The sequence below is a fragment of the Akebia trifoliata genome, chromosome 10 (assembly GCF_017979445.1).
Source record: "Akebia trifoliata isolate Shusen 1 chromosome 10, ASM1797944v1, whole genome shotgun sequence".
In the NCBI taxonomy this organism is placed as follows: domain Eukaryota; kingdom Viridiplantae; phylum Streptophyta; class Magnoliopsida; order Ranunculales; family Lardizabalaceae; genus Akebia; species Akebia trifoliata.
In genome coordinates this window covers 7,900,108-7,918,468 of record NC_141384.1, presented here as the reverse complement: position 1 = coordinate 7,918,468, position 18,361 = coordinate 7,900,108, and the positions used below count along the sequence as shown (strand labels likewise).

Here is an 18,361-nt window from a genome sequence, read left to right as displayed (position 1 = left end):
AATGAGGTTACAATTCCAACCGAAGCAACGATGGAAGTCCAACTAGGTCAGCTTATTGTACCCTCAGAAGAAAGAGAGAATGGACAATTTTCAAATGAGATAACCCATGAGAGCCAACCAATGTTTCAAAGTCCTAATAAGCAAGGTGATTGTACAAATTTAGTTAAGCAAATTGATCCGCCATTAGAGGATATTGTTATCCAGGAGGAATCAACGACCAATTCTACTTTGTTAGTCACACAAATTCCGATCATTAGTGATTCAATTTCGTATCCCATCCAACCCATCATTTCACAAAAGTGTAAAGACCCTTCATGTCTTACAACCTCCATTCTCTTTGGGAATATGATGATTGAAACTTGTTTTGAAAAGGTGATGACACTAAGAACTGAGGACAAACGAGAGTTGTTGATCATTTTTAAAAATAATTTCCAAGTCCTAACGATGGTAAAAATTTGTCTACCTATTAATTGGGGTAGGAAATCGATCGTTGTGTCCGTCAAAATGAATGTTGGGAAAATTCCTATATATCAGACCTTTTGATAGGTCCGGCTGAAGACGTTAAACTTAGCGCTGCTTGGGAGGCAACCCATGTGCTTTTATTTTAATAAGTAGTGTAGTTAGGAAATAAAATTTTTCTCTAAAAAAAAAAAAAAAAAAACCTCTAACCTTAATCCCTTTCTCATTCTCTTCATCTTCAAGTCCACTATCAAACCAAATCAATGAGTGTCACTAGGACTGCAGCCTGATCACTAATTGTTGATTGAGTAGCAAAGATAGATGTTAGCTTATATTGAGGAGAAAAAGGCACAGACTACTAAATGTTCGGATTAAGATAGGTTTAAATTTTAGATTAGGATGTTCTTAATTTCTTAATTAGGTTATTTTTCTATTTTAGAAAGGATTTCTTTTATGCAGAAAAAAAAAAAAACTGCTTTGAAAATTATCATTGTTATAACTTTCATTCTTTTCAGATTAGTTGTAACAAGACTTTGCACATTAATGCCCAATCTGTTTCAGGTGTGATCTAACCTTTTTATTTTTCCTTACTGCTTGCATATTGAGGACAATATGTCATTTAGGTTTGGGGGTATTAGGTTAGTTCACAATTGCATTGCATTGGTAGTTTAGTTTCAGGTTTATTTCATTGCTAGTTTAATTTCATGTTAAAAAAAAAAAAAAAAAATTTAAAAATATTCAACACTTTCGAAATATTTTCTTCAAAATCTTTGTATATATTTTTTACATATGAATTTCAAATCTCAGGCTCATGTTCTAACTTTTGATCAAAAGTTCTTTTTGGTTATTCCTCATTAAGAAAATCATGAAAGAATTACTTTAGAAATTTACTTCTGATTACGTATTTGGAAAGATAGATTTTATGGAACAAAAGTTGACCCTCTTTTCTGACTAGAGTGTTAGGGAAAACCTAGTCTAGTGAACTATGACTTCTTTGTCCCTTGGTTGGCTTGTTAGAAGAAAAACAGAACTGAAGTTAGTATTACTTGGACAACAACCATAGGATTAGACTGGGTACCTTGAAAAGGGCTACCTGCTTTTTGTAAAAAGAATACCAGAAAATGGTGAAGTGTGATAAAATCTAAAAAAAGCAGAAAATACGAGAAAAATGTCAAAGATGGCTAGAACTGCAAAAATGAAAAAAAGAGTCCAATGAGACCAAATAGTGCAGTAGGGTGAAAGCCGTCAATGGTAAAAACGTGAGTAAACTGGAATATCACAGATAAAGCCCCTTAGAGGTATTAAAGTGAATATCCACACCTCTCATAATCCCAGACAAGATGCTTAGTTTCGAGTTAGAACTTAGGTAGAACCGACCATTCTTAACAGTTAGGAGGTGAAATCCTGTTCCTAAAAAGATATTGCTTTAAAAAAAAAATCAGAAAATCACATAAGCACTCAAGTTATCTTTCAAATTTTCTGAAAATGAGGAATAAAAACTTAGAATTTTGTTTAAACATAAATGACCTTTGACTGATTTATGAAATGTCGTTATGTTCACTTTACATACTTTGATTTGATTTTAATATTTTTGTAAAATGTTAGAATTTTGTGGGTATATTCTTTCACTGCAAACCCTCACGAGTCAAACTCGTCCACTAGGGGTAACCTAGGGGTTTAAGGGCTTACTGCATAAGCTAAATGTAGTCGGGAACCTCACGAAAGAGGAGTTGTTTAGATTTAAGTTTTGCTCGGGACTAGCAAAATTGAGGTTTGGGGGTGTGATAAGGTCCCAATAATATCATTTTGGGACCGTAATTTCACCGAGATTACCATCATATAAATACTAGTTCCCTTAAAATAATAATAAATTTTATTAAATCCCAAATTAATGTGACTAACAATAGTTTATTACTAATTTAAGGTGAAAAGGGCACATTCGGAAACCAATAAAAGAAATAACATTTATGGTTACAATACGCGGGCCGAAGGAAGTTTCTAGAAAAATATCGATCGATTTGGGTGCCACGTCACCGCGCCGCGGCTAGCCAAGACCGCGCCGCGGTCATTTCGAGGAATTTGTCCTCGAGATTTTTACAGAATTTTCGGTGGTTGTAACTGATTGGGCCATTCGAATCGAATTATCCGCCAAATCACCCCGATTACCCGAATACGAACATTATAAATTTGAGGGTTGATTTCAAAAAAGGGGTCCCCTCTTGGGTTCCTCTTAGGCTCTTTTCTTCTATAATTTTGAAATTCCTCGAAATGACCGCGGCGCGGTCTTGGCTAGCCGCGGAGCGGTGACATGGCGCTCAAATCGATCGATATTTTTCTAGAAACTTCCTTTCGGCCCGCGTATTGTAACCATAATTGTTATTTTTTTTGTTGGTTTCCGAATGTGCCATTTTCACCTGAAATTAGTAATAAACTATTGTTAGTCACATTAATTTGGGATTTAATAAAATTTATTATTATTTTAAGGGAACTAGTATTTATATGATGGTAATCTCGGTGAAATTACGGTCCCAAAATGATATTATTGGGACCTTATCACAAAACATCAAGAGAAATACGACTATCTTGCAAGATTAAAAAAGATGTCTCGTTTGGGATCATACAATGTTTTCCAGTTGCAACGGTCCCACTAAATATTTGGTCTAGTTCATCTTCGTACTTTAGTGCCTTATATCAAAATTGATTGGAATGTTTATTTAACTGATAAAATATATAAAATGTAATCAGAAAAAAAAAAACTAACACATTTAATTTCAAATATTATATGAAAAAAAAATTACCAAAACATATGACTTCCATTGTTCATCAGTTGCTTCAAAAGATCTCGTATTTACATCCCCATCCTAATCCAGATTTCATCCTGAGATTCTTCCACGCTTTCCATCTATCCTTCATATAATCCCAACGATGCTTGTATTGAATTTTGGTGTAAGATTTTTTTGACTTTTCTTCAAAAATAGTTATAAAATAATCATGTTCTTTTGAAGTTAGACCCCCTTCTCCTTTACCATACTTTTGAACTACTTCAACATAACATTGCACCCAAATTTTATGTATTGTTAAATCCCAATATGTCTTTACTGATGGTTGACTAGACATTATCTTGATAAAAACTACAAAAACAAAATTTAAATTTAAAAAAATTAAGAAAAAGAAAATAATAAATTAATCCACATACAAATTTGTCTATGTATCAACCTGACTAAGTTCTTGTTCAATTTACTTGTAGATATGTCACTAAGCATTTTAATTAAAAAACTACTCTAACTCAACATAATAAAATATTATAACACTCATTCAAATAATTTTACGAGTTTTTTACTATTAAAAAAAGGTTCATATAAAAAATAAAAGAATTTAAGCAAAAGAAAAGAAAAAAAAATGAGAGAATTTCTATTGGCACCTCAACTTTTACTTCTTCCCAACCATTCACCTATTTTCTTTATTTATTACTAAGGTTTGCTTCAAATTACAATATCAACATAATAAAATATTATAACACTCATTCAAATAATTTTACTACTTTTTTACTATTAAAAAAAGATTCATATAAAAAATATTAGAATCTAAGCAAAAGAAAAGAAAAAAAAATGAGAGAGTTTCTAATGGCACCTCAACTTGTACTTAGTCTCAATCATTCACCTATTTTCTTTATTTATTACTAAGGTTTGCCTCAAATTACAATATCAATATAATAAAATATTATGATACTCATTCAAACAATTTTAATATATTTTTACAATTAAAGAAAAAAATATTCGTATAAAATCTTAAACCTAAAACAAAAGAATCTAAGGAAAAAAAAATTGGTGCGGAAATAGTAACTCTCTCTCTCTATTTCCAACCACATGTTTCGGTGGTTGTGGCGTACATGAAAGTTCCATTGTTGGTGTTTTTTTTTTTTTTTTTGTGGAGCTCGAATCATCAGATTCACAGACAAACGTGGTTAGATAAGTACCTCTCTCTCATGTTTTGGGGTGAGTCGTGAGTGAGAGAGGGTGTTGAGAGAGTTTGCCGTCAATAGAGGGTTGCGGTGCTGCTGTGCAGCTGAGCTACTCTGATTTTGGATTCGATTGAGCTGTTGGAGAAGATGAATGTTTCTGTCACTTTTCTTTCTCTTTTTTTTTTTTCTCTCTTTTACTTCTAAATTCTCTTGAATTTTTTGATGATTAACATTGGAGAAAGGGGATTGCTTAAAACACAAACATCGAAAGAAAAAAAAAGAAAGAGGAAAATTGCTTATTTGATAGAGTTGCAGAGATAAATCTATGGAAAGAAAAGTTGTTGATTGTACGATCAAAGAGAAAGAGAGAGAAATGGCGCCAAGTTTTTCTTCTACTCTATTTTTGAGGAACCGTGTGACTTTGCGGAGGCTCGTTGAAGTGTTGGTAGTCGAGAGAATCGGCTGATTCTTCCGAACGAATCGGCAACTAAAAAGACTTCTAATGGATCCCAAACACTAAAGTTCCAAAAATGGTGCTAGCAGAGTTTTATATCACAACTATACAAAATCATGTTGTGTTTAGGCTCATAAAAGTGATCTGGATTCACTCAGCTGGTTTAAATCAGAAAGGAAAAAAGAGAGAGGCCATACAATGATCAGAATAACAGAAAAACAGTAACTTGCTAAAGAAGGTCAGAATTGTTATACTGAAGGTGATAAACCAGGTTTCTTGAATGGGTACTGAAGATAAGGAACAACAACCATTGACATGAACTAGGTTAGAAGATGGAATTCTGTGGCTCATTAATTGTCTAAAGGTGCTTCATAGGTTTTCTTGCCATCCAGAAGAAAACAAGGGGCACAGTCACACAAGCACCCAATCCTTGTGAAAGATGTAATTGAACTTTCATCTAAACATTTGGTTGGTTGACATGGATGATATCTATTGTACAAAACAAATCAATCAACTGAAAGCTTTGCATTCATACCATTGTTAACAGTCCGATCATCCATCACACACATCCAGAGTTGAAAATCTGAGATTAAAACTTGACTTGGTTGGAATGTGAGTTAATTTGTGGGGCCAGCAAGATTATAACCAGGAACAGTGGAAAAGTTTTGGTGGATGCCAACTCCTTTAAAGAACTTCTTCTTCAAAATTGGCTTAGGATGACTTGATTTGTGACTCGTGTCCTCCGAATAAGAAATGGGGTTGGGTCTGGGAAACAAATTTTGCATTATGCATGCCAAATGGATGAGATGAAAACTCTACATACCTGTTGTTTCTTGGTGTTCTGCATGCCCTCGAGACATGGAGGTGGTGGACCATCTCTTCCTCCAATGTTCTATAGCAAAGGAGGTATGGCTTTTGGTAGTCTACTCTTTGTTCATTTAAATTGCTCCTTGTATGTACCAAACCAAGTCGTCAATAAAAAATAACTCTATGGCTTATTTTTGGGAATTAAGTTGGATTACAGCCAACTTTGAAACATGAGGTATGGGGTCGGTAGAAGTGAAATAAAGGGTGGCCAATTGTTTGCAACAATTGGTGATGGTTCAACATTGAAAGCCGAGGCTTGCAATGAAGGATAATGCTATGCTTTTCGTCTCTAAATATTCTGATTATTTCAGGGAAGACTCCTCCAATAATTAAAGTTATATAGAAATGCCAGAAAGAAGAATGGTTGAACTGAACACAGATGGATCATGTTTGGAAATCCCTGTTTGGGGGGAGGAAGGTGGCATTTTACATGATACTATTAGAGTGCTGGACTTTTGATCCTATTATGGGGACTGAACTAATACAATTTGTAAATTTCGAGCAGTGTATGATGGAGTTAAATAAATCCCAAATTATTGTACAATCACAATTGGATGGAGTTAAATAAATCCCAAATTATTGTACAATCACAATTGAGTCAGAATCCTTGTTTGTGGGGTTTGCCTTTAGAGGAAAATGGTGTCCTTGGAAGGTGGATTCATCGGGTAAGAAGTATTAAATAATTTTGTCTGATTTTACTTGGGCGTTAATGCTTTGCTACAGGGAAGGAAACCAGATTGTTGACACCCTAGCTTCAAGCAACATGCAATCAGAAAGTCATGCTATTTTTTTTCTTTTTCTTTTAAATCTAATCTCATAACCAAAAAATGTGTGTAGATGTTATATGGGAGATCTCATGGACCTTCCAAGTCTTGAATTTTAATTTTTGTATGGTAAGGGCTCTGCTCCTGTAATTATGTAACATTTACTGTCTTTCAAACAAATCAATCAGGTTTTTTTTTCTCCCAAACTTTTAACTTAATCTTAAATCCATCTAATTCCATCAATAATTGTGGATTGGTGTCATCATATACACTTTTTATTATTATTTATGTCTACATCCTTATGATGAATTATAATTCTAAATTAGTTTTGCAAATATGGATGTTGAATCACTACTACTAGTTTGCCTAGCAACAACAGGAAAAAAGGCATAAAAGAAATAAAAATAACTTAAACTGATTTAGGATGGATTGGCTTTGGCTGATCATCCATCAGGGATATAACTTGTTTTACAGTTCAAGGTAAGAGCATACTAATCAAAAATCAAAAGTCAGTTGTAGCCTTCGAGATGATTCCATAAGTGAGACATCAAATATCAGTGACAACAGTACAATGGCATTTGCAGACATTGTGATTATTCACCAACAGACATCTTACTTCCGTGTTTCAATTCGAACTAGCAACTAATACAATAGAATCACAAAAAATACAATCGAAACAATGTTGAAATCAACAGATAACATATGCAATCCTAAACAAAACTTTGTTCAAACACATAAGGTACAATTGCCCATAAACAATAGAACATGAATCTGAGTGCTAAAAAACGAAGGAAGAAATCCATTAAAGATCAGATTATTACCTCAAAGTTTTTCAGATTAGTGATGATGAAGCGGAAGAATCAATCAGATAAAGAAAATGCGCAAACAAAAACTTGAAGTAAACAATCTCGATAAAGTTGAAAACAGAAGAAAAAACTCTTCCAAATCTATCGATCAACAGTTAATGGAGTAAAAAGATGATCCAAAATTGTCACCCTCTGTTTTTTCAAGATGGCGTCAACTTTGCTACTCTGTTTTTTGCAGAGGTGTGTGATTTTGCGAAGACTCGTTAAAGGATTGATAGTCGAGAGAGTCGGTAGATTTTTCCTAATGAATCGGCAACGAAATGGAGTTCTTATCGAACCCAAACACTAAAGTTCTGAAAATGAAAGGAGTTCGGCAGACTATTAGCCGTGTGAAGGCTTTTCAAAACAGACTATAAATCCCTCATCACAAGTTACCCCCACACCCCTTCTCCCTAATCAATTCACCAAATACACACACTCCACACCTTTTTGACACATGTTACCATCTCCTCCACCCTAAAAAAAAATCAACAACCACTCTCTTACATCATCATTCTTTTAACCAAAAATCACTTCATTTTAACTCACCTAACACTCAACCCAAATGGGTTGAAAGATCTAATATATTTGGATCAAAAGAAACCTACTTACACTCACTTCTACAAATACCCATCCACCACCCATAAATTACATGCTTTATTCATAAAATTTATACCATTTTACTCATTTTCACCACTTTATCCTATTCTATCCCTAAAAGACACTTCCTAATTCCTATAAAACCATCTCATTCTTAACACAATCACCTTCCAAGACTTGAACCCCTTACCAAGTCTCAATTACGTCGCTCTTTCTCCCTCTCTCATAACATCTATACCCCCACCCATCAACCATAAAATAATTCTACATAACCAACACATCAAGTTTAAAGAAGGCTCATTTCTTGAAGAAAAATAAGAAAATCAAAAAGGAAGAAAAATAAGGTAGGATAAGGACATAAAAAGAAAAGATAATAATCTCCTTTCCACACTTCCCCTCCTCTATTTATCCACTCTCTTTTATTTTTATTTTTATTTTTATCTTTCTTTAAAATCAACCCTAAGATATAGTGTATACCCTTCCCTACTTTCGATGGATTGGGTTTCGGCTTAGTAGAAAGGGTAGAAGTTGAAAACCCATTTAAAAAATATTTCTTAAAAATCCATACACTTTTGCATATATCACAAAATATTTTGAGACAAAGACTTTGGGCCATTTTCTTATGAAAATGGGCCCTTGATCAAAGAGTCTAAAGTTTTCAAAATATCCAAATGTATGGATCATAGAAATGCCCATTCCTCAATAAGGAAGCCCTTAATGGTTTAAACCGAAATCAAAGTCCCTCGCACTCGAAAGCACAAACCGGTTTTCTGACTTCTTTTTATTTATTTTTCAAAAATCGATTGAATTTGAGGTTACCACTAATGGTAGAAGGAGTAGGGTGCTTAACACATTTCCTATTCCCTAACATAGACCCCTTACCTAGATCTTAGGTAGACCAATACGTTTATCCATGAGAGTTACTACAAACAAAAAAAAAAAATTTGAAACTATTTTTCGGGTGCCTATTCACACCGTTTTCTACAAAAGAATTGAAGCAACTCCAAATCTAAGTAGTAGAGATCTTTGGACTCAAAAATCTCATATTTATACTATTTTTACCCCCTTAACACTAAAAAGGATGTCTGTGTCGTAAGGGAACTCTATTTTATATATAGGATGGCGTTCAAAGGCCCTAAAGAGAGCCAAACATTGTGCCAAACATTTTTTCAAGGTATGGGTTAGAACTTTCATGATAGGCTGATTTTTATAAGAATGATCTCTATGATAAGGAGATCATCCTTACAAAAAATTATCCCATTTTGAAATTTCTAACACCATCAAAGTGGTTTATAAAAAGTGGATGGTCTGCGATTCTTCAATTTGTAAACTAGAGATTATCCTCACAAAAAATCAGCTCATTCTGAAACCTTTTAACCCATACATTGAAAAAATGTTTGGCTCTCTTGGGTGGCGTTCGAAGGCCCTAAAGAGAGCCAAATACTTTTTAAAATAGGGGTTAGAAGTTTCAGAATGTGCTGATTTTTTTGTGTGGATGATCTTTATGGTGAAGAGATCATCCCATTCTAAAACTTCTATCCCCATCAAACGTGGTTTATAAAAATCAAACGATCCATGATTCTTCAACTTGTAAAGTAGGGTTAGAAGTTTCAGAATGAGCTAAGTTTTGGTGAGGATGATATCTTCACAATAGAGATCATCCTAACAAAAAATTAGCTCATTCCGAAACTTCTATCCTTTATTTTGCAAAATGTTTTGGCACAATGTTTGACTTTCTTTATATATATATATATATATATAACTAAGTTACTAACGGACCCCCAATGCTTGGGCAAAAACCACCGAAGTCCCCGTTCTCTACTACTCGTCCGATCATCCTTCCCAAGGCTTCTACAACCACCAAGAATAAAAAAAGGGAAAGAGACCTCCTTGGCGAAGCCCCCTAGAACTTTTGAAAAAACCCTCTGGAGAACCATTAACGAGTATAGAATAGGAAGGAGAGGCACAACATTACCCAATTGATCCACTTGAACCCGAACCCCATACGTCATAAAATGTACTTCAAGCAACTCCAACTGACGTGATCATAGGCTTTCTCCAAATCTACTTTGCAAACAACACCTGGAGATCTAGATTTTATCCTCGAGTCAAGACATTCATTAGTGACTAGAATCCCATCTAAGATTTGTCTACCACTCACAAAGGAATCTTGGCTTAAATCGATGAGACCGCCCATAACTTCTTTAATTCTTAAGGCGAGCATTTTGCAAAATGACCTTGTACGTGGCACTCACCAAACTAATTGATCTAAGATCAACTCTCTCTTCCATCCCTAATTTCTTTGGAACCAAAGCAACGAAAGTGCAATTCAACCCCCGATTCATAATACCACAATCATAAAAATCTTTCACCATCACCATCAAATCCAATTTTATCATGTCCCAACAAAACTTGAAGAAACCCATGTTGTAACCACCCAACCCAAGTTCCTTATCCGAGCATAAACTAGATAAGGATGCCAAAAGTTCTTCCTCTTCAAACAATTTTTCCAAACGGATTCGTTGTGCATAAAAAATGCAATCAAATGTAATCCATCGAACTTTGGCTTAACTTGATGTCTCTCCAAATACAAATCTGTGTAAAATTCTACCACCTCCTTTCTTACAACCTCTTACCCTTATAACCATCTTTTCCCAATTTTTATCTTTGATATGAATTTAAATCTCCTACAAGCGTTGGCCATAGGATGAAAAAACTTAGTGTTACCATCTCATTCTTTAAGCCACGTGATTTTTTATTTTTATCTCCAACAAATCTCTTCCATATTTTCTCTTTGATTGAACTCTTCCTGAATAGTGTCCTTTATCAACCTACTCCTCGGGAATAACAAGTCCCTTGCCTCCCTCCTATCCAACTCTTCAATCTCTAACAGAAGCTCTTTCTTTTTAACTTTCACTCTTCCAAAAACCTTTTTGTTCCACACCTTCAATTCATCTTTAATAAATTTTAACTTGAATCTGAAAATTATCCCCGGCCTATCTTTTGGAAGTTGTCTTGGCCACCAAGTATCAATAAGCTCTTTGAAATTGCATGCAAAAGCCACATGTTCTCGAATTTGAATGGAGAGGGGCGATGAACAACCAGACCAACTTGCCAAAGAATAGGGCAATGATCTGAAATTGGATTAGGCATCGACTCTCGTCTAATATAAAAAAAGTGTTCATCCCATGTCGACGAGCCCAAGAATCTATGTAACTTATTTATAACTAAAGAACTTTGATTATTAGACCAAGTAAATTGTCTCCCACACAACGGTAAATCCACTAAGTCATAAGCTAGAACAAACTCCCCAAATCTTCTCATCTTGTTAGAAACTCTAGAACCCCTGAACTTTTTGACGGAAAATCTGATGACATTAAAATCCCTTCCTAAACCCCACAATTTTTACAAGAAAGCATAAACGTCCCTAAGATCCTCCCAAAATTGAGATCTTTCCCACTCTTTATTAGGACCATAGATACCTGAGAACACCCACTTAAAAGCACTATCCACTAAGCCAAAGAAGATGGAAGCTGAGACGACTCCAATTAGTGAGTATTCGACTACAATGCTAGATTTGTTCCATAAAACAATAATTTCCCCCAAAGTACCAAAAATTGGAACAAAGCACCAACCCAACTCTTTGCACCCCCAAAGCTCCCGCACTAACTTATCATCTACCAATTCCAATTTAGATTCTTGCAAAGAGACTATATCAGGCTTCAGATGACGAATCATAGATTTTACCACCACCCTCTTTCTCCTATCATTCAAACCACAAACATTCCAAGAAAAAATCTTAAGCATCATTAAAACCTAGTTTTCTTCTCCTTGATCCTTTATCGAGAGATGACTTCAGCAGTAACTTGGAATTATTCATGAAAAATGCAACCACCTCTGTAGAGATTCTCAACTTCAACTTCTTGATGACTTCTAGATCAACTCCCAACTCCACCAAACTATCTAGGTCCTCTGCTTCAAAACTTGAAAGAGATGAGCAATCTGAAACTTCCTCCTAGAAGCCTAATACCATTAGAGATCCCTGACTATGGCCCTCCAATAATCCTTCTACCAGAAGAACATCCCTTAATTCTACCACCGATCTCACAACTTCCACTTCCTAAGTCGAGCTAAACTGAATGATCCCTACTGAACACCCCACATCGAAAAAAATTTCCGAGTTCCAAGCATAATTAATAATAGGGATTGGCGACTTCTCCCTAACTAGCAAGGCTAATACCATTGTCCAAAGAAAAAAAAACCTAGATACCTATTCGGAATGATCAAAGAGATACCAATTATCGCCAACGAGAGATAACACATGAAGGGAGGAGCCCAGAAGTTTCACCCAAGATCCCTCTGTTTTCCAAGATGCTTCCAACCCATTACCATCTACAAACCACCGAAATAAACACACTACCACTCCACCCACTGTCACTGACTTGAGGCAGATAACAACTTTCTTGTTAGTCACATCCAATAACGATTCAGATCTAGCCACTCAAACGATTCAGATTCTTGCATTTTCTCATTTGGACCGAACAACACCTTCAATCTAAGACTTAAAAAAGCTTCCATCGCTTCCTGCCATTGTCCTCAAGAGTCAGGAATCACCAGCACATGGGTTCTAAATCTATCCCTGAAGAAGAACCAAGGTCCTTCCGTCCGTAACATGTTTCTCCCAAACAGTTTTACCAGAAAGGGCTTAAATACACTAACACCTTACTCAGCCATAAACCTTCCTTTTCTGACAGACCAATCAAGAAACTCATTTCCTGCTAGATTCTTTGATCTCCACTCCCTTGAGATTACTCAACCAACGCGATCTGATCAGGGAGAACCTTTTCAATTCTATCTGAATATTGCAGCACATATATAGCTCCTCCTATTCAATCCTTAGTGCTTAATCATTCTCAAAACAAGCAGCATTTTAAACTGTAAAAAACTACCAAAGCAATCTCAAGCTCTCTACCCATGTTGTTGGAAAAACTCAAACAATTCATAAAATACGCAAATGGGTATCAGTTATCACTAAATATTCCATTAGAATTACTTCAAAATCCAATAACCCAAATCATAAATTGACCCAAAATATATTTAACACATAGAGAACTAATAAATAAACAAGAAATCCAAAAAACAATGTAAAACCCCACCACAAAAGTGTGAAAACATGCGTATAATAAGTTAAGAAAGTTATAAATGTGAAAATTTGAAAATAATACTAGCTCACTCTCATCAGTTACAAACTTGTTGCTAATTGAACAAACCCGAGATACTTTTTCCTAAGTTTCATGATCAAAATGGGTTATATATGGGTTGGATTATACGTGAATCGGCACTTGTTAATAACATGATAATTAAACGGATTAGTAGACATGTCAACATGATTATGACCCAAATACGATTAGACCAAAACCAAACGGATTAACTTCATGTCGTTTTTTTTACTTTTAAGAATTCCCATTCCCTACCTTAATCCCATGTAGAAAATTCTTGATTTTCCGATCCAAATACCAAAAAACCCTATCTTGTTCTTAAGGTTTGAAGCTTCATGGAAATAGATCTACCTTAAGTTAAAAGATTGTTTAAAGATTGAAAGAGACAAAATCTTTAGGTTGAAGATAGTTTCAAAACCTCTTTTTGACCACACACACCAAAAAAAATCCATGACTGCACCTCCATGTGGTATCCAAGAACATGATTTATCCAAGAACATGATTGTATGTGTGGTATAGAGAGCAAAATCTTAAGAACTTTGAAATAAATAATAAGTTGCTTTTATAGTTGGATTTGAATTTAAAATCCTCCCTTTTCAAAGCCTTTTAATTGGGTTAATTTATTTTGTTTTCTTTTAAATCTAATGCCTAGAACACGAGTAAGGGTGTCGATGGATAGTCAAAAATTTAACTCTAATTTGAATTCAAAAATCAGATATTATCTAAAAATTTTGGATATCGGATTCAAAATTATACATTATTTTATTTGATTAATTTTTTTTTTATATAAATAATATAATATATATTATTTTTTATTATGTAATTATAATAAGTTTTTTTTTTTTAATAATGAAAAGTCAGTTGGATAAGAAAAAATTATATTTTTATATATATACAAATTATTTGAATTCTAATAAGATATTATCCAATTTCCGAGAGAATAATCGAATTCGAATTTGGATAGAGTTTTAAAACATCAATCGAATTTGAATTCGGATATCATAAAAATTTCAGGTTCGGATGTTGCTGTATCTAAACCAATAAGCATTGGTTGACAGCCCTACTCCTGAGGTCCCAGTAATTATTTGGCCACAAGGCAGTCCATATAAGATAAACTGAAATGGAGGCTAACAACATAAAAAAAGAAATGAATTTCGATTCAATCCAAGAGTGGAAAGAAAACCAACTACAGCTCAAATCTAAGTATCCTACTAAAGAACAAACAAACTGCAGAATTAAGGGAAATTATAGTGCCTGAAACCACAAATACAACAAAACAGAGATGTGCCACGAACTATGTTTTTATAATCCACCATTAGCTCTATTATAACTTTCTTTCTCTGGTTAGAAATTTAACTGATCACCAAACATTCTTGTTACACCTAACACTAAAAGGTGTGATAGAAGGGATCAAGCAATGAGAGACAGATAGCGGAAGAAAAATATGTTAGAGACGACTTCTATTTCTCGTTTTTTGTTTTTTGTTTTTTTTTCTTCTTTTAGGAGTCCATGGCTATGGCTTCAGGAAGTGGCAGTAGGTGTAGAGGAGGCACCGAGCTATGGGTTTTTAGGGTAATGTGTGCAACACCCAACTTCTTTTCCTTTGGTATCTCCATCAGCCCAAGAACTTTCCTCACCTCACTTGCAAGCTCTATCACCGAATCGTCCTCATGACCTGTTTTTATTGATTATAAATCAAGTATAAGCTCCATGAAACCAACGATGGAAGATTCAAATGAAAACAAAAGAAAATAACCTTACCAATATCAAACATGGCTTTCTCTAACAAGAAAAGGTACTCTCTATTGTTTCCACATGGCCCAAAAGCAGTTGCGATTTGGCTGTGAATAAGCAATAAAAATCAGACAAAAGAAGAACTAAAGGCACAGTGGAAAGAGGAGTACTAATAATATAACATATTTTATTTTTTCTACTTTACCTTGCCATTTCCTCCAAGGGTGCTGGCCCTAAGTAGTACTTGTTAGATACTTTGTCTGGAGTGGATGTAAATCTGCAAACAAACAATAAAAATATTAACATCGCGAAATTTTGTCTAACAGACAAGTGATCAACAGAGTTGTTTCTGACCAAAATGACATAATTCCAATTTAATATGTAGGAATTAAGGTACTTACACCAACACTCCTGTTAAAGCTGGCTTTAGATTATCTTCCTCCTGAAGTGAAGAAAGCACACCAAGGATTAAGGACAAATGAATAAATAAGTAGAAATTAAAAATAATTTAATAATATTCCAAGCACGAGACTTCACAGAAAATAAAAGAAAGCAAAGAATGCCACCTTACCTTATAAAAGTCTACAAGAGTTTTCTGATCATATTCGCACTCTCTTCTCTCCAAATACTACAGAACACAGAAAAAATAAAAACTCAATCCCTAATGCAAATTAGTTTACATTTAAAAGCAATGTGAATTCATTAGAATACAAGAAGCATTTATTGAAAGAATACATCTGTCTAAGGGGAGATACCTCCATTGCCAACTTTTCCTTTTGAGGACCTCCTCTAACACAGAATGCAGCACCCCACTGGCAATAGATTCTAGGCAAAGTTAATAATATAATACAAAACACGTGCCTTAAAGCACAAAGCGATTATTTAGTTTAACAATTGAGCCAATTCAATATATAAATATGCCCTAACTTAATTTTTTTTGGATAGGTAATATACCCCAAGTTTATCTACAAATGAACTTCTAAGTTGTGGTCGTAAAAATGCAATCCATCTTAATAGAAAAAGTTAACAAAGTAGAAAAACCTAAGCAATTGTTTAATTTAACAAGTGAGGATGGAATGAAGATGTGGTACGAGTTCAAAATCAAGATCAGGTTCTACTTACGCAAATTCCCCCTTCATTGGCCTCCAGAGAACAAGTTCTTGCTGGATTTTCGTGGGTACCTCTGTGATCAATGCATGCTGAAACAGGAAAAAAAAAATTGCACATCAGTCAACTTTAATACCACTGGAGCTGTAAATCTAAGATGAAAGTAAAATCTAACATTGTCCAATAGTAATACAATAACATACCAACATCAAAAGCACGCCTGTAATCCTTAATGAAGCCGATCAGTTTCTCGTCATATTCAAACCCTGGGTTCCATATCAATGAACCGTAGCCAAAAACCCATAGTACCATGGTTTTATATCTGCTGAGAGACATAAAAGATTCAGTATAGGTTGCACAGACACTCTCCCTTGTTTAAAGGGACAAAAAGATGTTTCTTAACAAGATTGAGATCAGGGAAGAAACAATATCCGATCTACACTAACTCCTATTGTCACATTTCAAACATATGAAATAGAGCAAAACAAGATGATAAAACTGGAAGCTGCCAACTTAGCTAAGTTGGCATCCCACGAACTAGGTTTTGAAAATCCCCATTGAATCAAATTTCACGATGACCACTAACCTCTTGTTTGCCTAGATCAACCCTAAACCCTCATCGAGCCTAAGTCAACATTTTCTTTGGCCAGAAAGCCTGCACTATTAAGAGAGTTGACTGCAGCCAAGAGCCCAAGACTAACCCTTGTTGATTGACCCAATCAACAGAGTAAGTTAGCTTTGGAAAACCCGTTGAATCCACTTTTTATGCTGACCACTAACTAACCCCTTGTTTGCCTAGAAAAAAAAAATGATAAACGTGACTCCCCGACTCAAATTGTATTCAGTAACCGTGTGGGGTCACTTATGGGTCAAAACAGCCCACAGCTAACTTTAGGCTGTTTGAAAACACGGAAATGGATATAAAATTGAACAAGTCCAGGGGTATTCAACAATTAATTAAAAATTACGACTCTGGCCCATTTTTCAAATGTTACAGAAGGACAAAACCAGAAACGCCTATATGGTTCAAGCAGCCCATAAAGACGACAACTTCAATAGGCAGTCAAAAGAACTATGAGAGATAGACAACTCTATTCAGACAACTTCTCTTACCAAAGAATAATGGGGAAAAGAAAGATTTTGAACCAGAAATTCCCTGAGAGGGCAATAAAAGACAGATTTTGAACCCAGGTCTGTATTAGTCACACCAAAAGAGTGCAACTTAGCTAGATGGGTGACTGGAAATCCCCCTATTCGGTCAACTCTCTGACCAACAATTGGTTAACGGAGGTATCCCAATTACTTCCCTTAACATTTTCCCCTAATTCGACCAGATCAGGTTCTATTTACATTTAGATCTGCAGCTTAAGGAAATCTAAAGCAATAATAGCACACATCATTAACTATTTTGCAGATCAGAGAACAATATGATAATCAAAGAGAAAATAAAAAGTTCACTGAAATTGATGCCAAAATAAACAAATGTGGATAAAAAAACAACAGAACTAAAACAGAAACCGACTTCTTACCTCAGATTCGAAGAAACCGACAAATTTAAGGCGCCGTTTGCCGATAATTCCTCTTTACGAGCTCTGCTAAAAAGGGAAGAACTTTCCAAATCAGATTCGCAAAAAAATAAGAATCACCTGCAATTCGAAACCCTAACGAGTAGCAGAGATTCGAAGAACTCTCGTGATCTCTCTATCTCTTATATGAATTTGAAACCTTCAAAGCTGACGATTTCAGAGATTTTTCTCAGATAAAACAATGGCGATTGAGAGAAATAGGAGAGAAAAAAACCTATTTAGATCTGGGTTTTCTGCAAACCCTAGAAGCTCGTAAAAAAGGGGTTTTCGCCCCTCTGTGACTCTCTCTCTCTCTGGATCTCTGTTGGTGTGTTGTATGCGAGAGTGCGAAACGTACAATATTTATAGGGAAGGAAGGATTCCTCGAACGACGGGTAAATGACGTGAAGGTGCCACGTATTCATGTATGTTATTCCACAACATACCATATGTTATGTGATGCATAGCAGTGGACACATCCATATATTCATTTTAAATTAAAAATACATCCTTACCTAATAATGAACTTATTTAAAAGTCCCTTATCTATAATAAAAACAAATTAAATACCCCCATATTTTTCTCGTGTTCATGATTTAGCGATCTGATCATGGTTTTTAAACTCGGTATCTCATCTCGTTTAGCTCTGATACTGAGTTGACTCAGACAATACATCTCGTCTGATTCGAGTTGTCTCGTTCGACATTGAGACAATGGTTTTTAATCATTTAAAAAATCTAAAAAATTCAGAAATGATTACTATTAAAAAATGAATTCAAAAAATAT

At 34.8% G+C, this 18,361-nt stretch overlaps 1 protein-coding gene across 5 annotated transcripts; it reads right to left on the bottom strand.

Moving 5' to 3' along the window:
- Nucleotides 1–14,305: 14,305 nt before the first annotated feature.
- On the bottom strand, nucleotides 14,306–17,958 carry LOC147393047 (gamma-glutamylcyclotransferase 2-1-like). 5 transcript variants are annotated; one of them, XM_086456651.1, is made up of 10 exons: nucleotides 17,811–17,958; nucleotides 17,540–17,602; nucleotides 16,214–16,335; nucleotides 16,026–16,102; nucleotides 15,659–15,715; nucleotides 15,475–15,531; nucleotides 15,305–15,345; nucleotides 15,109–15,180; nucleotides 14,931–15,010; nucleotides 14,306–14,844 (listed from the first exon to the last, which is right to left on the bottom strand). In XM_086456651.1, exons 3-10 carry the CDS (start codon nucleotides 16,320–16,322, stop codon nucleotides 14,669–14,671), a joined length of 669 nt encoding a protein of 222 aa, XP_086312777.1. In that variant the 5' UTR covers nucleotides 16,323–16,335; nucleotides 17,540–17,602; nucleotides 17,811–17,958; the 3' UTR covers nucleotides 14,306–14,668. The 5 variants fall into 5 exon arrangements, with proteins under 5 accessions (XP_086312777.1, XP_086312775.1, XP_086312778.1 ...); XM_086456649.1 differs by having other exon boundaries at nucleotides 16,214–16,332; XM_086456652.1 differs by having other exon boundaries at nucleotides 17,540–17,605; nucleotides 17,811–17,903.
- Nucleotides 17,959–18,361: the final 403 nt, after the last annotated feature.